Source organism: Artemia sp. Qi Xiang Cuo, chromosome 7 (assembly GCF_049724085.1).
Source record: "Artemia sp. Qi Xiang Cuo chromosome 7, ASM4972408v1, whole genome shotgun sequence".
Lineage (NCBI taxonomy): Eukaryota > Metazoa > Arthropoda > Branchiopoda > Anostraca > Artemiidae > Artemia > Artemia sp. Qi Xiang Cuo.
The window spans coordinates 46,686,505-46,704,825 of NC_142800.1; the positions used below are offsets into that span (position 1 = coordinate 46,686,505).

General features: G+C 33.9%; 1 protein-coding gene across 31 annotated transcripts in view; it reads right to left on the reverse strand.

The window, feature by feature from the left end:
- Positions 1-18,321, reverse strand: part of Dscam1 (Down syndrome cell adhesion molecule 1) — a 230,432-nt gene that overhangs the window by 104,071 nt on the left and 108,040 nt on the right. For 23 of the 31 annotated variants that reach the window (XM_089092328.1, XM_089092321.1, XM_089092325.1 and 20 more), the window contains exon 5: positions 11,553-11,702. In XM_089092328.1, coding sequence (XP_088948454.1) covers positions 11,553-11,702 — 150 coding nt within the window. Of the gene's footprint in view, positions 1-1,971; positions 2,096-2,724; positions 2,849-3,732; positions 3,857-11,552; positions 11,703-18,321 lie in introns of all 31 variants that reach the window. The other 8 variants (XM_089092324.1, XM_089092338.1, XM_089092315.1 and 5 more) reach the window with 3 other exon arrangements.

Here is an 18,321-nt window from a genome sequence, read left to right on the forward strand (position 1 = left end):
AAATTATTCCGAAAAACAGTCGATTGACGTTTCAATATTCCCTTCTCTCCGAAGTTCTAATCAGATTACTAATGAAACGACCAGAGTCACGGCATTGTTCTAAGGTGCACTGTACTCGCCATTCTATTGCCAATAATGTAACTAATTAATAATTTAGTCAATAACATCTGTAGTTTCATTCTACAACTCGTGGATGTGCCCCTATACTGTTTACATCTACATCAGTTCAATGTATAAGCACAAGAATATCATTAGAGCAACTTTCAGCAACATAAATCAAGAACAAAAGCGGCTAACAATAGAAGATGGCAGCACTTTCTCACCCATATCAAAATGATTCTTTGTAGATTTCCAAATATTTCTTTTTGTTGTGCTAAGAAAAATCTTGGCGGTGAAGTCAGATAACTGGGGCACATCTTAAACACATTTAGATTCCAGTATAACTTCAATTTTAAACTGGTGCCTTATTGCAAAAGTAGAGCATTCAAATTTGGAAGCAGAAACAATAGCTCTAAGAGACGAAAACTTGGCAGAACAACTACAGGTAGTCCTCTCTGATAGACTACAAACTAAACTTCAGGAAATGGGGGGGGGGGGGGTAAGAGGCATGAGCCTCTGTACCTTGAATACAATCATCTGATCATTTAAGACCAATTCCAGAAGAATCCCTAAAAAAAATTGCGTCGTAAGTGGTGACACCTCTCTGTATCTATGAATTTGAAAAGGGATTAGGGCCCCAAGATTCGACTTAGGGTCCTACACACAGATTCACCAAAATCTTTGCTAGATTCTTATTTCAACAAGTTATGATATCTCCTTTCTACTGATAAGCGTCTATGAGCCCATTATTTTAAAAAAGGCTATTTGCACAATTTGGGCCCCTTGACCTTGGGCTGCACGGACCATCTTATCCCCATAGGAAAATTCCGTGAAGTTTTTGATTGTTCAGAATAAAATGGCTAAATTAAAATTTTTATCGATTCCATGGAGGGTTGTAAAGCCACCTGGGGGTAGACGAGCTATGACGAAGATGAGGTGGCAAAAAATTGATAGGTGCATGACTCTTTTTTAAGTAAACACTACTGGCATGACTATGACACATGATCCGTTTTTCTCGGAGGTCAACCGGTCCAGGAAATACTTCTAATTTGTCAGGTCTGTTGGTGTAAAAATTCATGCCGAGGAACACTAACCCACGAACTTTGGCATTTCCAGAAGTAATGAGGAGTATTTTCTTTCTTTCCCGGAAAACATGAACCTTATATTTTATAGTAAGAAACACCCGCTCCCAGAGCTACATCTCTGGGGGAGGTTGGCCGGTTTTTCTATTTCTTCCCGCTATACTCCTGATTTTGAGTTCTTCAGGTGTCATAGGAAAAATTTCGCCAAGAAGTTTAGATGAAACCCATGAAAGGACCATTTAAAAAAAAAAAAAAAAAAAAATCTGAATGTGTGAGTTGATGTTCCTTAGTCTTCATGGCAATAAGAAATGTTGAAAGACTTTGTTTTCAATGGGAATAAACTGATAAGTTCTGGGAAAGGGTGAAAACAATATTACATAAAATGTATTCCCCTATGTTAACTTTACGCAAAGACCAACTCCCTTACCTGAAAATTGGGGGAGGGTTGGCCTGCCCTTCACAAAGAAGCACATATGACTGACCGTTTCTTATTTTCATGCCACTGAGCTCAAGGACTTTGGGTACTGTAGGAGAAGTTTTGCCAATAGGTTCTGAAACCAAGAATTGAAAAAATTATCCAAGAAAAGGCAATTGTAAAAACATAATCGAATCAGATTTGAAAGGTTAATACAAATCTTGATTATGTGCAGTCTTGACAAAATCCAACCAAAAAAGTGGACAAATTATACTGCCCAAAAATCATCATGGACACTTAAAAATTGTCAACCAGCCGTTTTTTCTGAGAGCTCAAAAGCCTATTCAATTAGCATATAAATTTCAACACCCTTACCTGAAAATAGGGGGAGGGCTAGCCTGACCTTCACAAAGAAGCACATATGATACGCCATTTGTTACTTTGACGACGTTGAAATCAAGGCCTTTGGGTATTTTAGGAGAAGTTTTACCGATAGGCTCTGGAACCAAGAATTCAAAGTTAAACCCATGAAAGGAACGGTGAATAGAAGAAACAATCAGCAGAGGATTTAATATTATCTACTTGTTATTACAATAAATTGAGTAAAACGACAATATTTTATTGGTAGGCATAATGCCTAGCCAGCCCTAAGCCTACTAGTCCCATTGCTCCTCCAGTAGAAATAATTGTTTTTTTAAAGATTATTCAAAACTTGGTTATTAAAGCAAAATTACCCAAAATATCGATGGTACTAATACTAATCATGAAAGATAAAAAGATATTCATATAATAGAAAACTGATAAGAATATAACCTCAACAGATTCCTCAGGAAAAACCCCAAGAGTATCTAGCGGTTCTCATCTTGATAATAATGCTGTACTACTGCTGTCACACGAACAATACAACGGCATATTACTTTGAATTTTGGGATTTAAGTCACATGAAATTGTCAAATTTCATAGTTTTTCCAGTTTCCAAATTCTCTGCCTTGAAAACCCAAGACGTTGCTTCCGAAATTGGGTAAAAGGATGAAACCCACAGAGGAAGGCTTAATGCAAATAAACAGGCTCAGAACAACTAATTCTTTTATTCCTCTTTTTTTCATATTGAATTTCACGTTGACTTACCGAAAAATCGGTGGAGGATATGCCTGACTTTCACAGCGAATTACAAACGATAGTCCTCGAACTGCTTCAAATCCTTCGTACTTGGAAGTTTTTTGCATCTTCGGGGAGGATTTTGACAACGGTTCTGTAACCAAGAGGAAAATTTATTCGATACAAACGTCCTCCAACTTTCAACGGTTTTTATTTCACAAATTAAGGAGGCAAGCATAAAGTACGAAGCAAAGGGGGGTCTCCCTTCCAAAAGTAGAATGAATCCATTCAATAAACAATTATCGGAGTTATTCTACTTATTACCCTCTATTCACTCCATATCCTACTAAGAAAGGATGAGAATTTACTAATTTGGTCAACTATAATAGCATTTGACTGCAATTTACAAACTTCACACTAGCCTTAAATCAATTTCATCTCAAAGGTATTCTTGAAGTGGAATTATGACACTTGTTTTGTCCACTGAAAGGAAAAAGCTAAAATAACAGGTATCTCAAACAAAGTCCTGGGACACCAAAGAGAAGCAAGAATTGTCATTGCGTAGACTTCCTGAAAAATAGAAATGGGAAAATCCTGACAATCGCAAAGCATTGGAAACGATTGCCTGCGACAGACTTCAAATTACTCTAACGTGATCCTTTGGAAAATTCAGAGGATGTCGTCGATAGAAGTCAATACAGGTTTTAAACATGAATAACAAGCAAGGATGCGTTTAAGAGAATTCATCGAAGATGCCGTATAATATACATGATCCTGAATATTTTTGGCAAAAATTCATACACCTTAATTGATTCAGATTCAACAAAACTTGAAAATGTGAAGGAACATCTGAAGCTAGAGCAAAGCTAACCATGTAGCAACACCACTTTCGAGACACCAAGATAGTTATAGTTTTATTGTACACACTTCGTTCAGGGATTTGACGAAAGGAAGATCAAATTTCTATCAGAATACAAATCGAAAAGAAATGAAAAGAAAAAATGCCTTGCCGGTATCCTGTCTCCTCGACGGACTTACCGGAAGATAGGAGCCGGAAAGGCTTGACCTTCGCAGAGAAGAACCGTGACAGATCTGGCAACGTTTTCAAGAGCTTGAAGCTTAGCCGCCTTTGAAACTCGTGGAGCTGTGTTGCTAATCGGTTCTGTAAGAATAAGAATACTAAAAAGCTCACTCTCCACTTCCTTCAAGGCTCTCCGAGAACATACTCAATTGACTTGGCAACATCAACAAAGAATAAGATATCTGTAGACAGCAGATAAATTAAAAGAAACCGTTTTTAAGTACCAAGATAAGCAAACAACCAATACCGCCAAACAACCAATACCGCCAAACAACCAAATGTATCTTTAAAAATTTGAAAAAATCAGAAATTGAATTTTCAATGTAAAATACATCCACATATAGTTAGATAGTTTTGGTAGTAGTGAGCACCAAATTTAAAGAAACGAAACACGGGTGAAAAATTAGCCAAAGAATCTAAACACATGGCATTGAACAGCTTCAGATAGTGTTTCTTATCTTTGAGGGTGTAGTGGTCTATGGGAGTCAGGTTTCGCTTATTTATTTTCATTGTTCAACATGACAAAATTGACGAAAATGTGGTACTACCCTAAAAACTTCTGAATTTTGTAAGATCCGACAGAAAAATCTTAGAAAATCGCTGTTTCTACTAGACCTAAGATTGGTTCATGGAGGAAGAGGGAGCAAGAATATTTTTAGTTTGACGTCTTTGCTACTTCAAGGATAAAGTCTCTTATCAGCCATGTCAGACTTAAATAGCCTGGTCTAGTCCATAAACTGGACTAGTCTTTCAAAAGAAGCATCGCTGGTTGACGATAATTACGATATTAAGCCCTGTAAACTATAAACGATTAACTTGGTGATAGATATCACTTACAGGCTTTAAGGCTGTAAAATTATAAAAGACTTCGTCGGACATCAGTTTGTAGACACTTCGAAATCGCATCAAAACCGTAGAAGATACTATACGTCGATGTTTAAAACGAATTTCTAGTCGTTTTCAGTTTGAATTATTAAAGGACTTATTTCTGCTGATCTTAATTATAATATGGCTCTTTACTATTCTCTGAAAAACTTCTTTTCCGGAACGTTCTTTTCCTATAATCGGAATAGAAGACTTGTGGAATGTTTCAGAAAGAACTAATTGCAATAAGTTGAAACTTTTAAGGAATGTTGAATATTTTAGTTTTTGGGGATGATCCTTCAGACCAATCTTGGGGGAAAACTTTTCCTTATCCTCCTTGTCTGTAAGTGTGAATTTGTACAATTTTATGCATTAAATTATTATATATAAGGCAATTCCCTTAGTTCCCCCCCCCCCAAAAAAAAAAACCTAGAACACCCCCTGAAGTCATATGGCATGAAGGCATTACTCCATCCCTTGAAAATTGCCTTATTGTCATTTTGTATTACGCTATGCGATGGAAAGCTACGAATCAATTTCATTATCTTAAAAGCTGTTTCCCACCTCTCTAATTGGCACTCAACTTCCTTTTGGAGTAAACAGGCAGTTCAAGAGGAACCTATTGGCCTATTACTCGACGGTTTTCTGTATTAAAAAATTGATTGACTGGGATAGTTTCGATGCAAGAATTGAGAAAAATTGTTGGCAACAATGAATCCTGGGAAGCTGCATGTTTTAAACATGCTTAAGACATCTTCAACAGTTCAACTGAAAAGTGTAAAAATAGTCTACAGTTTCCAAGCAGAAAAGAAACAAAGATGATATTGTTAAGCAAGTAAGTCATACTGAACAGTTCACGGATTTAAGGAGGATTTAAAGGTTGGATCTAAGACTTTAAAAAAATTAAATTCAAGACCCAAAACTTTTCTTGAGCGAGTCGTTGGACGATACATAGAGGAGGTTTCCCCTATTTCTCCTGTCTCAGGCATGATTTTATAAGCAAAAGAACTTGCAATATCTCTTTTGATAGGGAAATACACACTGAACTGCATACTAATACTCGTCTTCACTAATATTAATGGGTTTTTCTCTTGACTTGGTTTTGAACTGGCATTTCCTTGGAAAAATATGTTCAGCCGTTAAAGTTTCAGCTTTAAACACAGAACAAAAATTTCGACCGCAAATTAGCTTCAAAGGATAAATGTTAAATGCTTAACTGAAAACCTGGACCTACCTGAAAGCAGGAACAGGTTGACCTTGAGCCAAGCATAAAAGGGAAAAACCTATGCCGCCCCTAATTTCAAGTGAATGGACTTTATCTGTAGTTGGCAATCGAGGTTTGGTACTGGCAACGGTTTCTATAAAAGTATGTTTGAACTATTTTACAACAAGTACTATAAAACATCAGTTTGCTTCGGAAGCAGGGTACCCTTATCTATCAGCACACAAGTTTTTAACAAGATGAGTCATGAACACCTAATTAAAGAATTTAGTAAAAACATAAAAAGGGAACGAAAAAAATGAAACACAAAAACATTTGTAGCTGTTATATTGACAATCTTTCTTTTCCTTTTTATTACAAACAATATACAAGAAAATGAATTCAAACAATGACTTACATCAGCGCATCAACTTCAATAAGCTCATTGTAACTGTGTTTCTTACTGGTCAAAAAGAGAAATAGAGAAATTAAAGCCAACATACAAGCGCTGACTAAGCAAAGAGCAATATGTCTCATCTATTTTTCCCTAGTCACTTCTTATAGAAAAGGTGGCCGTAGAAAATTAGAAGAGGACTTATTTGATCGGACACTCGAAGTTCTAGCTTGTCCGTGGGCATTCCCCCCCCCCCCATTTCGTCGGATTAAAATTTTAAGGACGTTATATTACTCAGAATGATCAAAAGTAAATAACAAAATATTACCCATGCTGGGGAGACAGGGTCCATGCAGCCCCGCAAGTCAGATTGGATACGTAACCCCTCTTAACCTTCACCACCCCATTTGGCTCCCGATACCCCCTATATCCTCAATTGTATCAAATAAAAATTTTGAGCTATTCATTTGGCTCAGAATAGTTGAAAGTTTCAATAAGTACACATCCAGGGACAATGCGATCTATTCAGCCCCAACGGCAAGGGCTAACAATTATTCAAACTGTCTAATTTCCCCAGGTACACTTTAAGAGAAAAGGTGGGCATATTGCATCTTATTTTAATCAGAATCATACAATAATTTTTAACCTGGGAGTAGGCTGCACACATCCTCCTTTGGCTTCCCATCCAAGATGGCGACCAAAAGGTTTTAGGTCAAAAATTTGGTTTCCTGTAATCCAGGGGTTTGGCTTGACTATAAAGCTTGGTCTCAGGAAGTGAATCAGCCAAAAGAGTTAAACACCTTATCGAATTTTTGTTATCCGATGGGCTCGAAACTTACATGGAAGGAAATAAACAGCCCAAACCAAAAGGAATTACCGACCTTGAAGTATTTTCAACCAGTGCAAACCAAAAGGCTAACCGGACTTAAAATGTTTTTGATCATCACAGACCAAAATGAGATACCGAAATGAGTGCTAGAACTATCTTCGACCTGCCAGCACTAAATGAGTTATCGGTTGGAATATTCTCGATCAGCCCGGGCTAAGAAGACTTAAAGGCCTTAATATGTTTTCAATCACCCAAGACCAAAATAAGATAGTAAAGAAAAGGGTTGAATCAATCAGAGACTCTAAAAATGTATAACTAGGAAGTTAACTACGACTTCTAACTAATTTTGGTTAAGCTCCTTTTGGCTCAAAGTATCCCTTGGGCTCAAATCCAACAACCCTTAGGTAGGAAGTCTATTGCAATAAGGATAGTTTAGACGCCTCCATCTCCTCCTACAGAGGTCATATTGATCGATAAACTACTAATATAAAGTAGGACCTTCAGCTGGTACCAAATCAAGTTCGGTTGAGATTGAAGAAGCTCTTCCGCTAGATGTTCTGATGACAATAATTTCGGATCACCCCCATCCTACCGTTGGAACATATTTTCTCCCTTAAGGCTAGAACGTGGAAACAATGTCTCACTCTTCACTACATTTTGTTTAAAATCCATTCTGGTACATGTTTTGATTATCAAAATCTCCAATCCCCTGCCCTATACCCAGGTAGAAAGGATCTGCTCTGGATTCTCGAAAGCAAAAGCAGGACACCCCCTAGTATTTTAAGTCAATTTAAGCCCGGTAATACGTTCTGATGACGTCATGATGACAAGAATGGAGAAACGCTCTCCTTCCCTTCCCTTGCAAAGGTCAGGTACACACCCAAGAGGGATAATACTAGGAGATTTTGTCCATTCTTGCTTCTCACCAAGTTTTGTTGAGATTCTAATACCTATTCTAGTGACGATGACGAGAATTTAAGGACCCTCCCCCTTCCCACCTCCATACTTGACGGGTCGGGTTTTTAGTTGAAATATCTAGTATACTAGTTCCAACTATTACACCAATCCTAGGCGTTTGATAGATACAAAAAGTACCGAATTCCAGACCCCCCCCTCTTCTCTCACATATGTCAGATGGAAGCTAGACTTGTTACAATAGACAAAATTTACGATAATTCAATCAAAACTGTAAATATATTTGAAAAAAAAAAACAGAATTTGGGATTTCAAGAATCACCTTTCCAGTGTTATTTCATAGAAATCTAGAATACATAATTTTCGATCTCAAGTCTTGAAGAGATAACTCTATGCTATATAGGACCTCAACATTAAATTACCTCTAAAAGTTTACTTTCGGAGTTAGGATAGTTTCGGTTCCCTTTTTGTCTATACTATTGAGCAGGCTAGAAATCAAATTCTTTCATTTTTCTTCTAAATAACTACAAGGAACTTCACAAACTTCAGAAGAACTTTTCTTCGACATTCCAGGATCCCATACGGATTTTTTTTCAAAAATTCCTTCTCTTATCGTTACTAGGCTACATAAAGCTGATCACGATAATGATAGTAATAACAATAATACACTATATATTATAATATATAGCTTATTGAAATTGATGCACTGATGAAAGTCATTATTGCTCTGAAATAAATAACAGTTTATGACTCATCCTGAAAATGTGAGGAAAATAATAGGTTGCACTTTAAATCAGCGCTGCCATAATAAAGGAAGAATTGGTTCACATCCCCCTTAGACGCAAGGCATTTTCTTACGGATAGCTTCAAACTCGTAACAACGTGAATAATTAAGGGAGGGGGGGAAAACTATTTTTCATCAGATTCAAGAGGACCATGACCAGGGAAATATGGGCAGCACTGATTTAAATATATTTAGCCTATTTAGCCTATAGAGTCTGAAATGAAAATACATGTGCAACTATAAGGTAGTGTCAAAACGTGGACAACAAGGGATAAAATAAATAAAATGGATCATTGTAAAAATAAATAAAAAGCAGTAATAACCAAATAGCATATGGCCTTTAATATACGCAAGTAAGGAGGCTTTTTAGGAAGCTGAGATTTTAAAATACACAAGGCTTTAACAAAGATTTATTTTCTTGTATTTTTATGACTCAATACTGACTTGTTTTCCAATGTTTCAAAAGTTTTGTTCTTGAGCCTGGTCCTATACGGAATGTGTGAAAAAGCAACTATGTTAATAAACATCTTTTTCTCTAAGATATCTTCAGTTTCGTTGAAAAGTCGAAGCCAACACAATAAAAGAATTAGAACAAAGGATTAATCATTTTTGAAAGATCAAATCCAATCGTTCAAGCTATAAGCAAAAAGACGCAAAAAAAGAGGCAGAAAATTATTTTTCAGAAATTCTAAGTAACTTTTAATTAGGAACGTACAAAAATATTACTTTCAATCTGATCAAAGCAAAGTAAACTTTCCGTGAATAAAAGTTTTAAATCCAAATTGTAATACTGTGTTGTCAAGCTCAGGTTATTTACCATATGTCAAACTTTTTATTTATCCTGGGCCATATCTGCACACAAGTCCAATATAGTGGGAGTGGGGGGGGGGAGAGCTGTCAGCTTATTTTCCTAGAGAAGATTAGGTAAAAATTAGAAAAAGAGAGAAGTTGTAGGCCACTATTTTTCACATTATCCGGTGAAAAAATTATTTGGACAAAGAAAATCTTGATTTTCCATCGCCTTTTTACACATTAAGACATATGGTGTTCATAAAAACACTTAATTGGTTTCAGAATATTATATAGCCAACTTTAAACCACTTCTTTTGAGAATTAAGGTTTGAAATATATTTTATAAAACCAATATATTAGTAAAGCAATTTCAAAACTTTTTCTGCTATATTATTATTTGTTTTTGTATAGGAATCATTCCTCCTAATCTTAAAAGGTGTCAACTAGACTAGCTTAGCAATTTATATTTCAATATAACAGGGAAAACCCCGTAAAAATTATACATGCAAACCAGCATATAGGACAAACATAAAAATAAATTTTTATCCAGAAGCCTATAGAAGATATAATTTCAAACCTAATAAAATCAACATCATGTGCTAATGTTTGGCACATGATTTTCTTTATTTTGAATATAATTAACTTGTGTATTTACAATTTTGAGGCCCCAAATTTTACCCAATATTCAATGCTATTATTCAGATAAGCTTACCGCTATTAGATTTAAAGTATCAAGGTCAGAGACAATTTAAAGTATCAAGCGCTGCATGATAATATGATAGTATGTCTATGTCTGATAGTTGGATAGTATGTCTTTTGTAAAATTTTTGAAAACTTCGAAATTGTGTAGTTTTTCAGAGCATCTTTATTGGATTCTTGTTGATATTAGTATTTGTGTTAAAATTAATCTTTTTGTTTTTGAAGTTTTATTAAATTAGAGTTTTCACAGGACTCAGGTTGCCGTCTTGAAAAAAAAACTTGTTTTTTATCTAAACTCAACCTCTTTCCAGGACAGTGACAATGAATGCTGATTTTTTTTAGTTTGTTAAGTTGAAAATAAAGATTAGGAAAATTGGGAAATTTGGGAAAATTGGGAAATTTGGGAAAATTGGGAAAATTGGAAAACGTACTAATTTTTGCAAGACCATTTTACTGAAGCCATCCATCAGACCGGCTTACTAATTCATGATTAAATATTACATGATACTATTAAAGACTGTTACAATTAACAAGACAGTTCTATTATAGAAAGAATATTTTAAGTGGGAAAGCAATTAAAAAAAAAAAAAAAAATGCTTTCCTAGCAATGTTTTGAATTTTGCTTTTGCTTTATTATTGCAAGTTAACTGAAAGGGTTATAACAACCAAACCAGACTATATATGCTATTTGACAAAGAGATTTTTTTTTAGTATTTTCGACGTCATATCTCAAATTAGGTATTTTTCCCAAGACTAACACTGCCTTTTTATGACGAACAAATAAACGCTAAAATGGGGATTGAACGTTTCCATTTATTATACAGTGAATTCAGATACAAAAGTCTGGATATTTCGATCACATTTACAGCGATCGTCGTCAGCAGAAATGCATGTGGTCGAAATATCCAAACTTTTGTATCTGAATTCACTGTATAATAAATGACTTATCCCCATTTGAACGGTTATCTATTCGTGATTTTATTCGTGCAATTTCACTTTTCACCATTACAACCAATTGTCAAACAAATTACAAAGTGATTTCTTCTGCTCTATCAACAAGTCTTTATTATAAAGATATCTACGCAACAGTCGGATCTATTATCATTATCCGTTTCAAAATTTACTGTATCGTAAAATTTCTAGGTTTTCAACATTTAATTGGCCAAGCACTTTGTTGAAGGAATCGAGCGATGTTATTTAGCTTCTCATTTTCCTTGTTTTAAGACTGAATACATTACATCTTGAATATGTTTTGTTTAATAAAGTAGGTATTATTTTAGGCTACAAAAAATAACTTACCAGTAATAACTAGTCTTCCAGCAGTTGCACTTAACTTTGTCTCCCCAGTCAATCTATGTTTCGTTCTGCAGCGAAAAGTCTTAAATCCATCTTCTGGGGTAACATCACGAATGTGCAATTCACCCGAAGGCAGCACCAAGTATTTACTGTCTAAATAACAAATGAACAATATTAAAAATGCGTAGCTATGGAAATTAACTAAGGTCTTTGAAAATCAAACTACGATTTAAGGATTTAAATTGCCTTTAATCTTATTTTGTTTTCAACATACTTGAACTTAAATGTATTATACATAAAAACATTAACTGGCGAGATCTTTTTTAAATATAATTTGATTTTTAGAGGCCTATAATAAAATAAACTTAAAGGTTGACTATAAGCTAGCATCATGGATTCGAATGTACTTTCAAAGCAAATGAATGTTGATTAAATTAAATTATATAATTATATTAAGTTGAAATTGACATTGATCTTATTGAATTGGCACTGTACGGTCTTAGCCATCGACATTTGATTACGAAGATGTAAAAAATATGTAATAAACAATTAAATTAGTTTTACTATGAAATATTTCTTTTATAGTTGAAACAAAAATTCATCAGCAACAATAATAGCGTTCTCTATAATTTACCCAAAAATTTACCATTGCAGAAAATGATGAAATAACAAAGACATAAAACCAAAAATAATATCGAAATGCTGATAAATTAAGTACATTACTTTCCTACAAGCTAATCCTTTTACAGCAGTTACGTCAAATATAAACTTTCTATTTAGCATAATTTTTAACTTTTTCAATAAAAACTTCAGGTTTTTCTTGAATGTCACAGTCTACTTCTACTAGAAGTTAAAGAATGTGGAAGGATCCACAAGGAAAAAAGTATGTAGTTGAAAAGGGTTACGCCCTCTATCTCACTATAAAATCCTTAGTGTTTTTTTTTCTAAAATGTAGGAACTTTCTATTTGCGCTTTTTGTTCTTTATTCCACCTCTCTCCAGCGGAGTGTTCCATTGCCAAATCTGGTATGGCTCACATCAAAATCTGCAATTTTAATTCTTACCGAGAGAAAAATATATTTATAAAAATAGTAACAAAAATATTTTCCACTTTCCAGCTACTTTAGGGGGTCAAATTCCTTTTGATGAACTAGTTGAAAACTTTAAGACTCAAATAAAATCTGTTTCATTTAGTAAAGTTAAGTCTAACTTAACTAAAGTTTGCTAGAATCCATGATGCTATATTGCTAAGGTACTTGCAGTCTCTCTGAGACAGATGCTAAAAGAAATTCTACGGTAGAAATATTTTTTTTTATTGCACGCTAAACAAATAAATGGTAAGTAATATCATCAGATATTGTTGCTACTTTTTGTTTTCAAAGATTCCTTACAACACTGAAGAGTTGCAGAGTACCTTACATAGTTGTCTTAGCCTATGACCGGAATACCATACTCAAAACTGAAATACTTCAACCAATATTTGCTAATTTAAAAAAAAACGTATTTGAAAAGTTGAAAGTATTCTTCTGTTCACAAAAAAATACATCACATTCTTGGCCAACTGTGCTATCTGTGTAATTTTTACTATTTTGTTCTAAAATACCTTATATTTATTTTTTTCGCCTGTTATTCTTGCAAGGTAAATACACAGAAGTTTTTTTCGAAGAAGGGGTCTATGAAAAAACTTAGAAAGAATAAAAATAGACAAATGATGTGGAAAGTATCGAAAATTATGAGAAACATCAAAGAATAGTCAAAGTTTTAGAGGGAGGCCCCTATACATAGGCTATATACCTGCTCCCGTCATCATTATTTTATATTCATCTTTTAAGTTTTTTCGATGGATTTGCTTTTTCCATTGCCATTTGATTTTAAAACTACGACGAATATTAGGAAAATCACAACTAGCAACTTTTATTGAAATTTCAAATCTTTATAACTAAACTTAAAACAAAAATTAGAGCCGAGTGAATAGAGTCTTTGACCTTTGTATGTTTTAATCTTCTTTTGATTTTTGAAGCAATCATAAGATGAAAGCTTGATTCGATACATTTCCGAATGACCCAATTCTACCTATCTAAATATTATCCGAAATGCTTTTAAAGTACAAAAATAATTTCAATTTTCAGTTTTTTTATGAAGTTTTTTTTATCAAGACTTTCAGATATTTTCACTGTAATCCAAAATTTTAATACTAATAATCTTCAAGACACAGCCAATACTTTGTCTAACACCAGAAACCAAACAGAGTCCCCCGGGTGCAGGAATGTTAGGGGCAAAAATGTCAAATAAATAATTTAACGGTTTCTTTAATTCTTTTCGTAATTTTTTGAATTTCATTTTTATTTGAATAAAGTAAAGGTCAGAGTTGGCAGTAAGTATAGGCAAGTTGAATCCAAAATCTTTTTTCCCATATCTTAACCCCTGTTCCTCAAGAATAAAAGAAAGTAGACCAAAATCAATTAATTTTAATGTTTTTTCGTGATATTTGTATTCAAATTTTGTCAATTAATGAAGTTTTTTTGTGAGACATAATGGTTTTATACTTCAAACATACGACAACTTATAATCTTTTAATGCCAATAAATTTAGACAAGCTTTTTATGTACCGCAATCACACTTAGAATTAAACGTAGGCTTGTTTTCAAGAAATTTTGTAGCAACAATAGTTGAAAATAACGACTTTAAAACCCAAACAATTGAATAAATGGTGTTAAAAATAAGTTGTTTTTTTTTACAAATTTCATTTTTGGTATTGAAGAGTTACGATGCAACATGAGACATAAGTTATCGCCACAATAAACATTGAAAAAAAAGAAGTGCAAAAAAAAAAAAAAAGTATGGTATCCAGCATTTAACGTTAGCCTAATTATGGAACAAGTTTCTCTCTCTCTCTCTCTCTCTCTTCATATTTTTGGTGCTCATCTAAACCTAAATAAATACCTATATATATATATATATATATATATATATATATATATATATATATATATATATATATATATATATATATATATATATATATATATATACCTAAATAAATACCTATATATATATATATATATATATATATATATATATATATATATATATATATATATATATATATATATATATATATATATATATATATATATATATATATATATATATATATATATATATATATATATATATATATATATACATATATATACATATATATATACATATATATATACATACATATATATATATATACATATATATATATATAAATATAAATATATATAAATATAATATATATATATATATATATATATATATATATATATATATATATATATATATATATATATATATATATATATATATATATATATATATATATATAATAAATATAGCCTAGGAAAAGTAAATAATCACAAAATAATGAACACTATAGAAATATCAACAAAATTGGAAGGCAAGGGACAAAAAAAAACAAAAAAAAACACAAGAGCGTCACTTGATCTGTGAGTGTTTTAGCTTTCTTTCACATGCAAAATCTTTTTCTTCACTGATTACTACACTGCTTGAAAATAAAAACACAACTCCCAAAGATGTCAACAACACTGTCACATTACGATTGTCACATTAATCACTTTTATAAAGAGCACCTCCTTAATCACAACATGTTCCAGAAGCACGTGGTTCTTTCAATCCTTAGTTTTGGAAGAAATAAACTGTTTCAACAGTTTCAATGAAACTTTTGAGTCAATTTGAGTTTAATGTTTGAAGAACAATTTGAGTTTCAATTTGAAAGAAACAATAGTATGTTCTTCTGATACCACCGAGACTTCTTTATCTCACAATAGTCCAAAGTAATCTGTATCTACAAAGAATTTAACAAAATATAGAACAAAAAACAAAACACCAAAAAAAAAGAAATGGACAGTTTTTGTGGAAAGCATAGGTGCATGTAGGTCCATCACTGTGAAGGGAAAGGAGTCAGCAGATATTGCTTTGGGCTTGCGAATGGATCAAAACACGAAAAGTGACTCTCCCTCCCCCCACATCAAGGTTTCACAGACCAATAGGGGGGGGGTGAGGGCTACTTTTGGACCCGGGAATATATAATAAGGAACAGAAGAGACGAAGAACGCATATTTTCAACATTTCTATGCAACTAGGCTAAGCCTGCGTCTGTGAAATTCTCTTATGAGACAGCTACTTTGAAGATAATCAAAAGTTACCAAATTAGGAAAAGAGACAATTTTTACCCAAATTCTTCCAAAACGCCAAACTAAGAATTAAGATCAAGAAAATTCGGAACACCACATGATACGGTCTAAACAGTATTGTATTCGCAGAGCAAGCAAAAACACGACGAAAATGGGTCAACCAAGAACAAATTACATCAAAAGAGATTGCGGCACACTTAGAAGTCTATTCAACAGCAACATCGCAACCCCTATGTGATATCAAGTCTCTTAGGAAACAAAACAATACATGCAATTTATGATGGTTTTTTCGAAATGAATGTTCTTATTATGTCATTGCGATTACAGAAAACAAAACTGAACGTGAAAATTGCGGAAGACAAGCAGCCATATTATTCAAATTCCGCCTATAATTCTTGAGGCTGTAGGGTTCATATCTGAAAATTCTTATTGCAGTGAAATAAGTGAAATAGGTGTATAGTCTACGCTTTTATCCTTTGCAGTGACTAACTTATTTTAAACTAGGTCTCCTGTACGCGTTTCTCAACGTTAAGTTATGCAAACCTTTCCCCATACCTTGCGTCTGTTGCCAGTAATAATGCATTACATCCATCGATCTTTACCAACTTCAGGTATATTAACGTTGTCGGGCCATTGTTGCTATAGCTGGCCATGAGGTCGTTTCTAATTGGTTTGAGACACATTAAAGTCCAACAAAATTTCATTAGTAGACGTGATTGCATTATGCGGAATAAACTCGGCTATTTTGATCAAAGAGTGAGGTTAGTTGTCTTCAGTAGTTCCCCATTGTTCGTAACCAAAAGCATACCAAACCTGGATTCTTTTATTCTAAACACACACAGGGTTATGAATCTTACGACTAGTGGAGGGTTTCTCTTCCATATAAAATAATTTTCTTCCTTATACAATTACATAACAAGAGTTGAAGCTAGAATGGTAGGTTTTGAGGCAGATTTTTTCTCAAACGATGGCAAGAAACCCTATTCGTAGCACCAGGTACTTTGACTAGTTTTATTTTAGTCATACGGTCTTTTCAACCATTGAGGGAGAAGGGGACCATCGGCACTAATGCTTGAGCCCAGATATGAAGAGGAATGGGCCACTTCAACAACAGTAATGTGACTCACGGTTATGTGAAAAGGAGCGAGAGTTAACGCTATCAAAAGTTGGATCAACGGTCATGCTCTTAGTTTTGTTTCAGGTTATCTGCACAAACACGCGTCACATATGCACAAACAAGCATCACATTAGGGAGAAGTAAGCCTCCCCTTGATATTTTCTGCGATTTGGTAAACAAAATTCCAGCATTAAAAAACACCCGACAAAGCCCTATGGTTTTATTGGCTCAAGGTTTAAATTAAATAAATGACAAAATGAAATTAAAAAGATGAAAGAAAGAAGGTGAAACCACTGACATAGCAACTACTGAAATTTCGTTCTAAGTCAGTAAATGCAATGGCTTTACCAACTCACTTCATGAATATGTCAAGATTAAGGACCAATCAAGTAAAAATTAAGTGTTTGGTACGCACGACTATATTCAGTAGACTTGTTATCGTAAAAACGCTACTTTCCATGAAAAACAAATCCTACGCTTAAAGGAATTTTAGCGACCAATTCCGCTGGGTCTAAGCTATTTGCTGCATCAATCCCTAACAACATTAAATTGGTATTCCATACTAGCCGAAAGACAGATAAGACATACACTTACATTTTTTAGTTCTCGTTAACAGGTGGTAGGATTACAGTGTAACGTACACGATTAATAACGGGTTAGCGAAATAATCTCAAATCTCCAGATTATTCCTATCATTTCTGTATTTTATGTGAAACGTCTATTTTGGTGTTTTTGTGGAATTAACGGTGCCCGACAATGTGCCTTCCCCAATGTAAGTTCTAGTTTGTGTGGACTTGAGCTGTTTCTGGTACTAAGATGATGCCATTTGAAAATAAAAATATTACACAGGAAAGAGTACAGTAATGTAAAATGCATAAATATACGATTTAGGTAAGGATTGGGAGCATGCTTAGAAAGGGACCAGAGACATTCCCACTCCAGATGCGAAATTTGGTCCTGCTGCTTTGCATCGTACCTTCTCAGCCAAAATGCGAAAAGGCAGAAGATACGTGGGTAAAAAACTGGACTAAGTCATTTGAATACAATTATGAACCAGATGGCTGAGAACCATACCGACCGAATTGAAGGAAGAATTTTAAAGCCCCATGCGTCTGCCAGATGTCATTGACGGAAAGTTTGTAGCAAACTCGAGATTAGTATTGGAAAATATGTTTAATAAACCAACCAAGTCCCGGAAAAAATTCAAAGGAAAGGGAACGATTGAAAACCGACGAGGGGTTAAGAGCCTAACGGAAGTAGTAAAAACATCGGAAAAGCAGGAGATATCCCTTTGCGTTGCAACAGATGACATTAATAGAAACTTTTACAAAATTGTAAAATTCGTTCCTCGCTGTGATCCACACTAAAGCCTTTCGAATCCCATAGAACCCACAAGGTGTATCAGCCAGGGATGATAAATCCAGTCAGTGGATAACTTATAGACTAATAAGAGT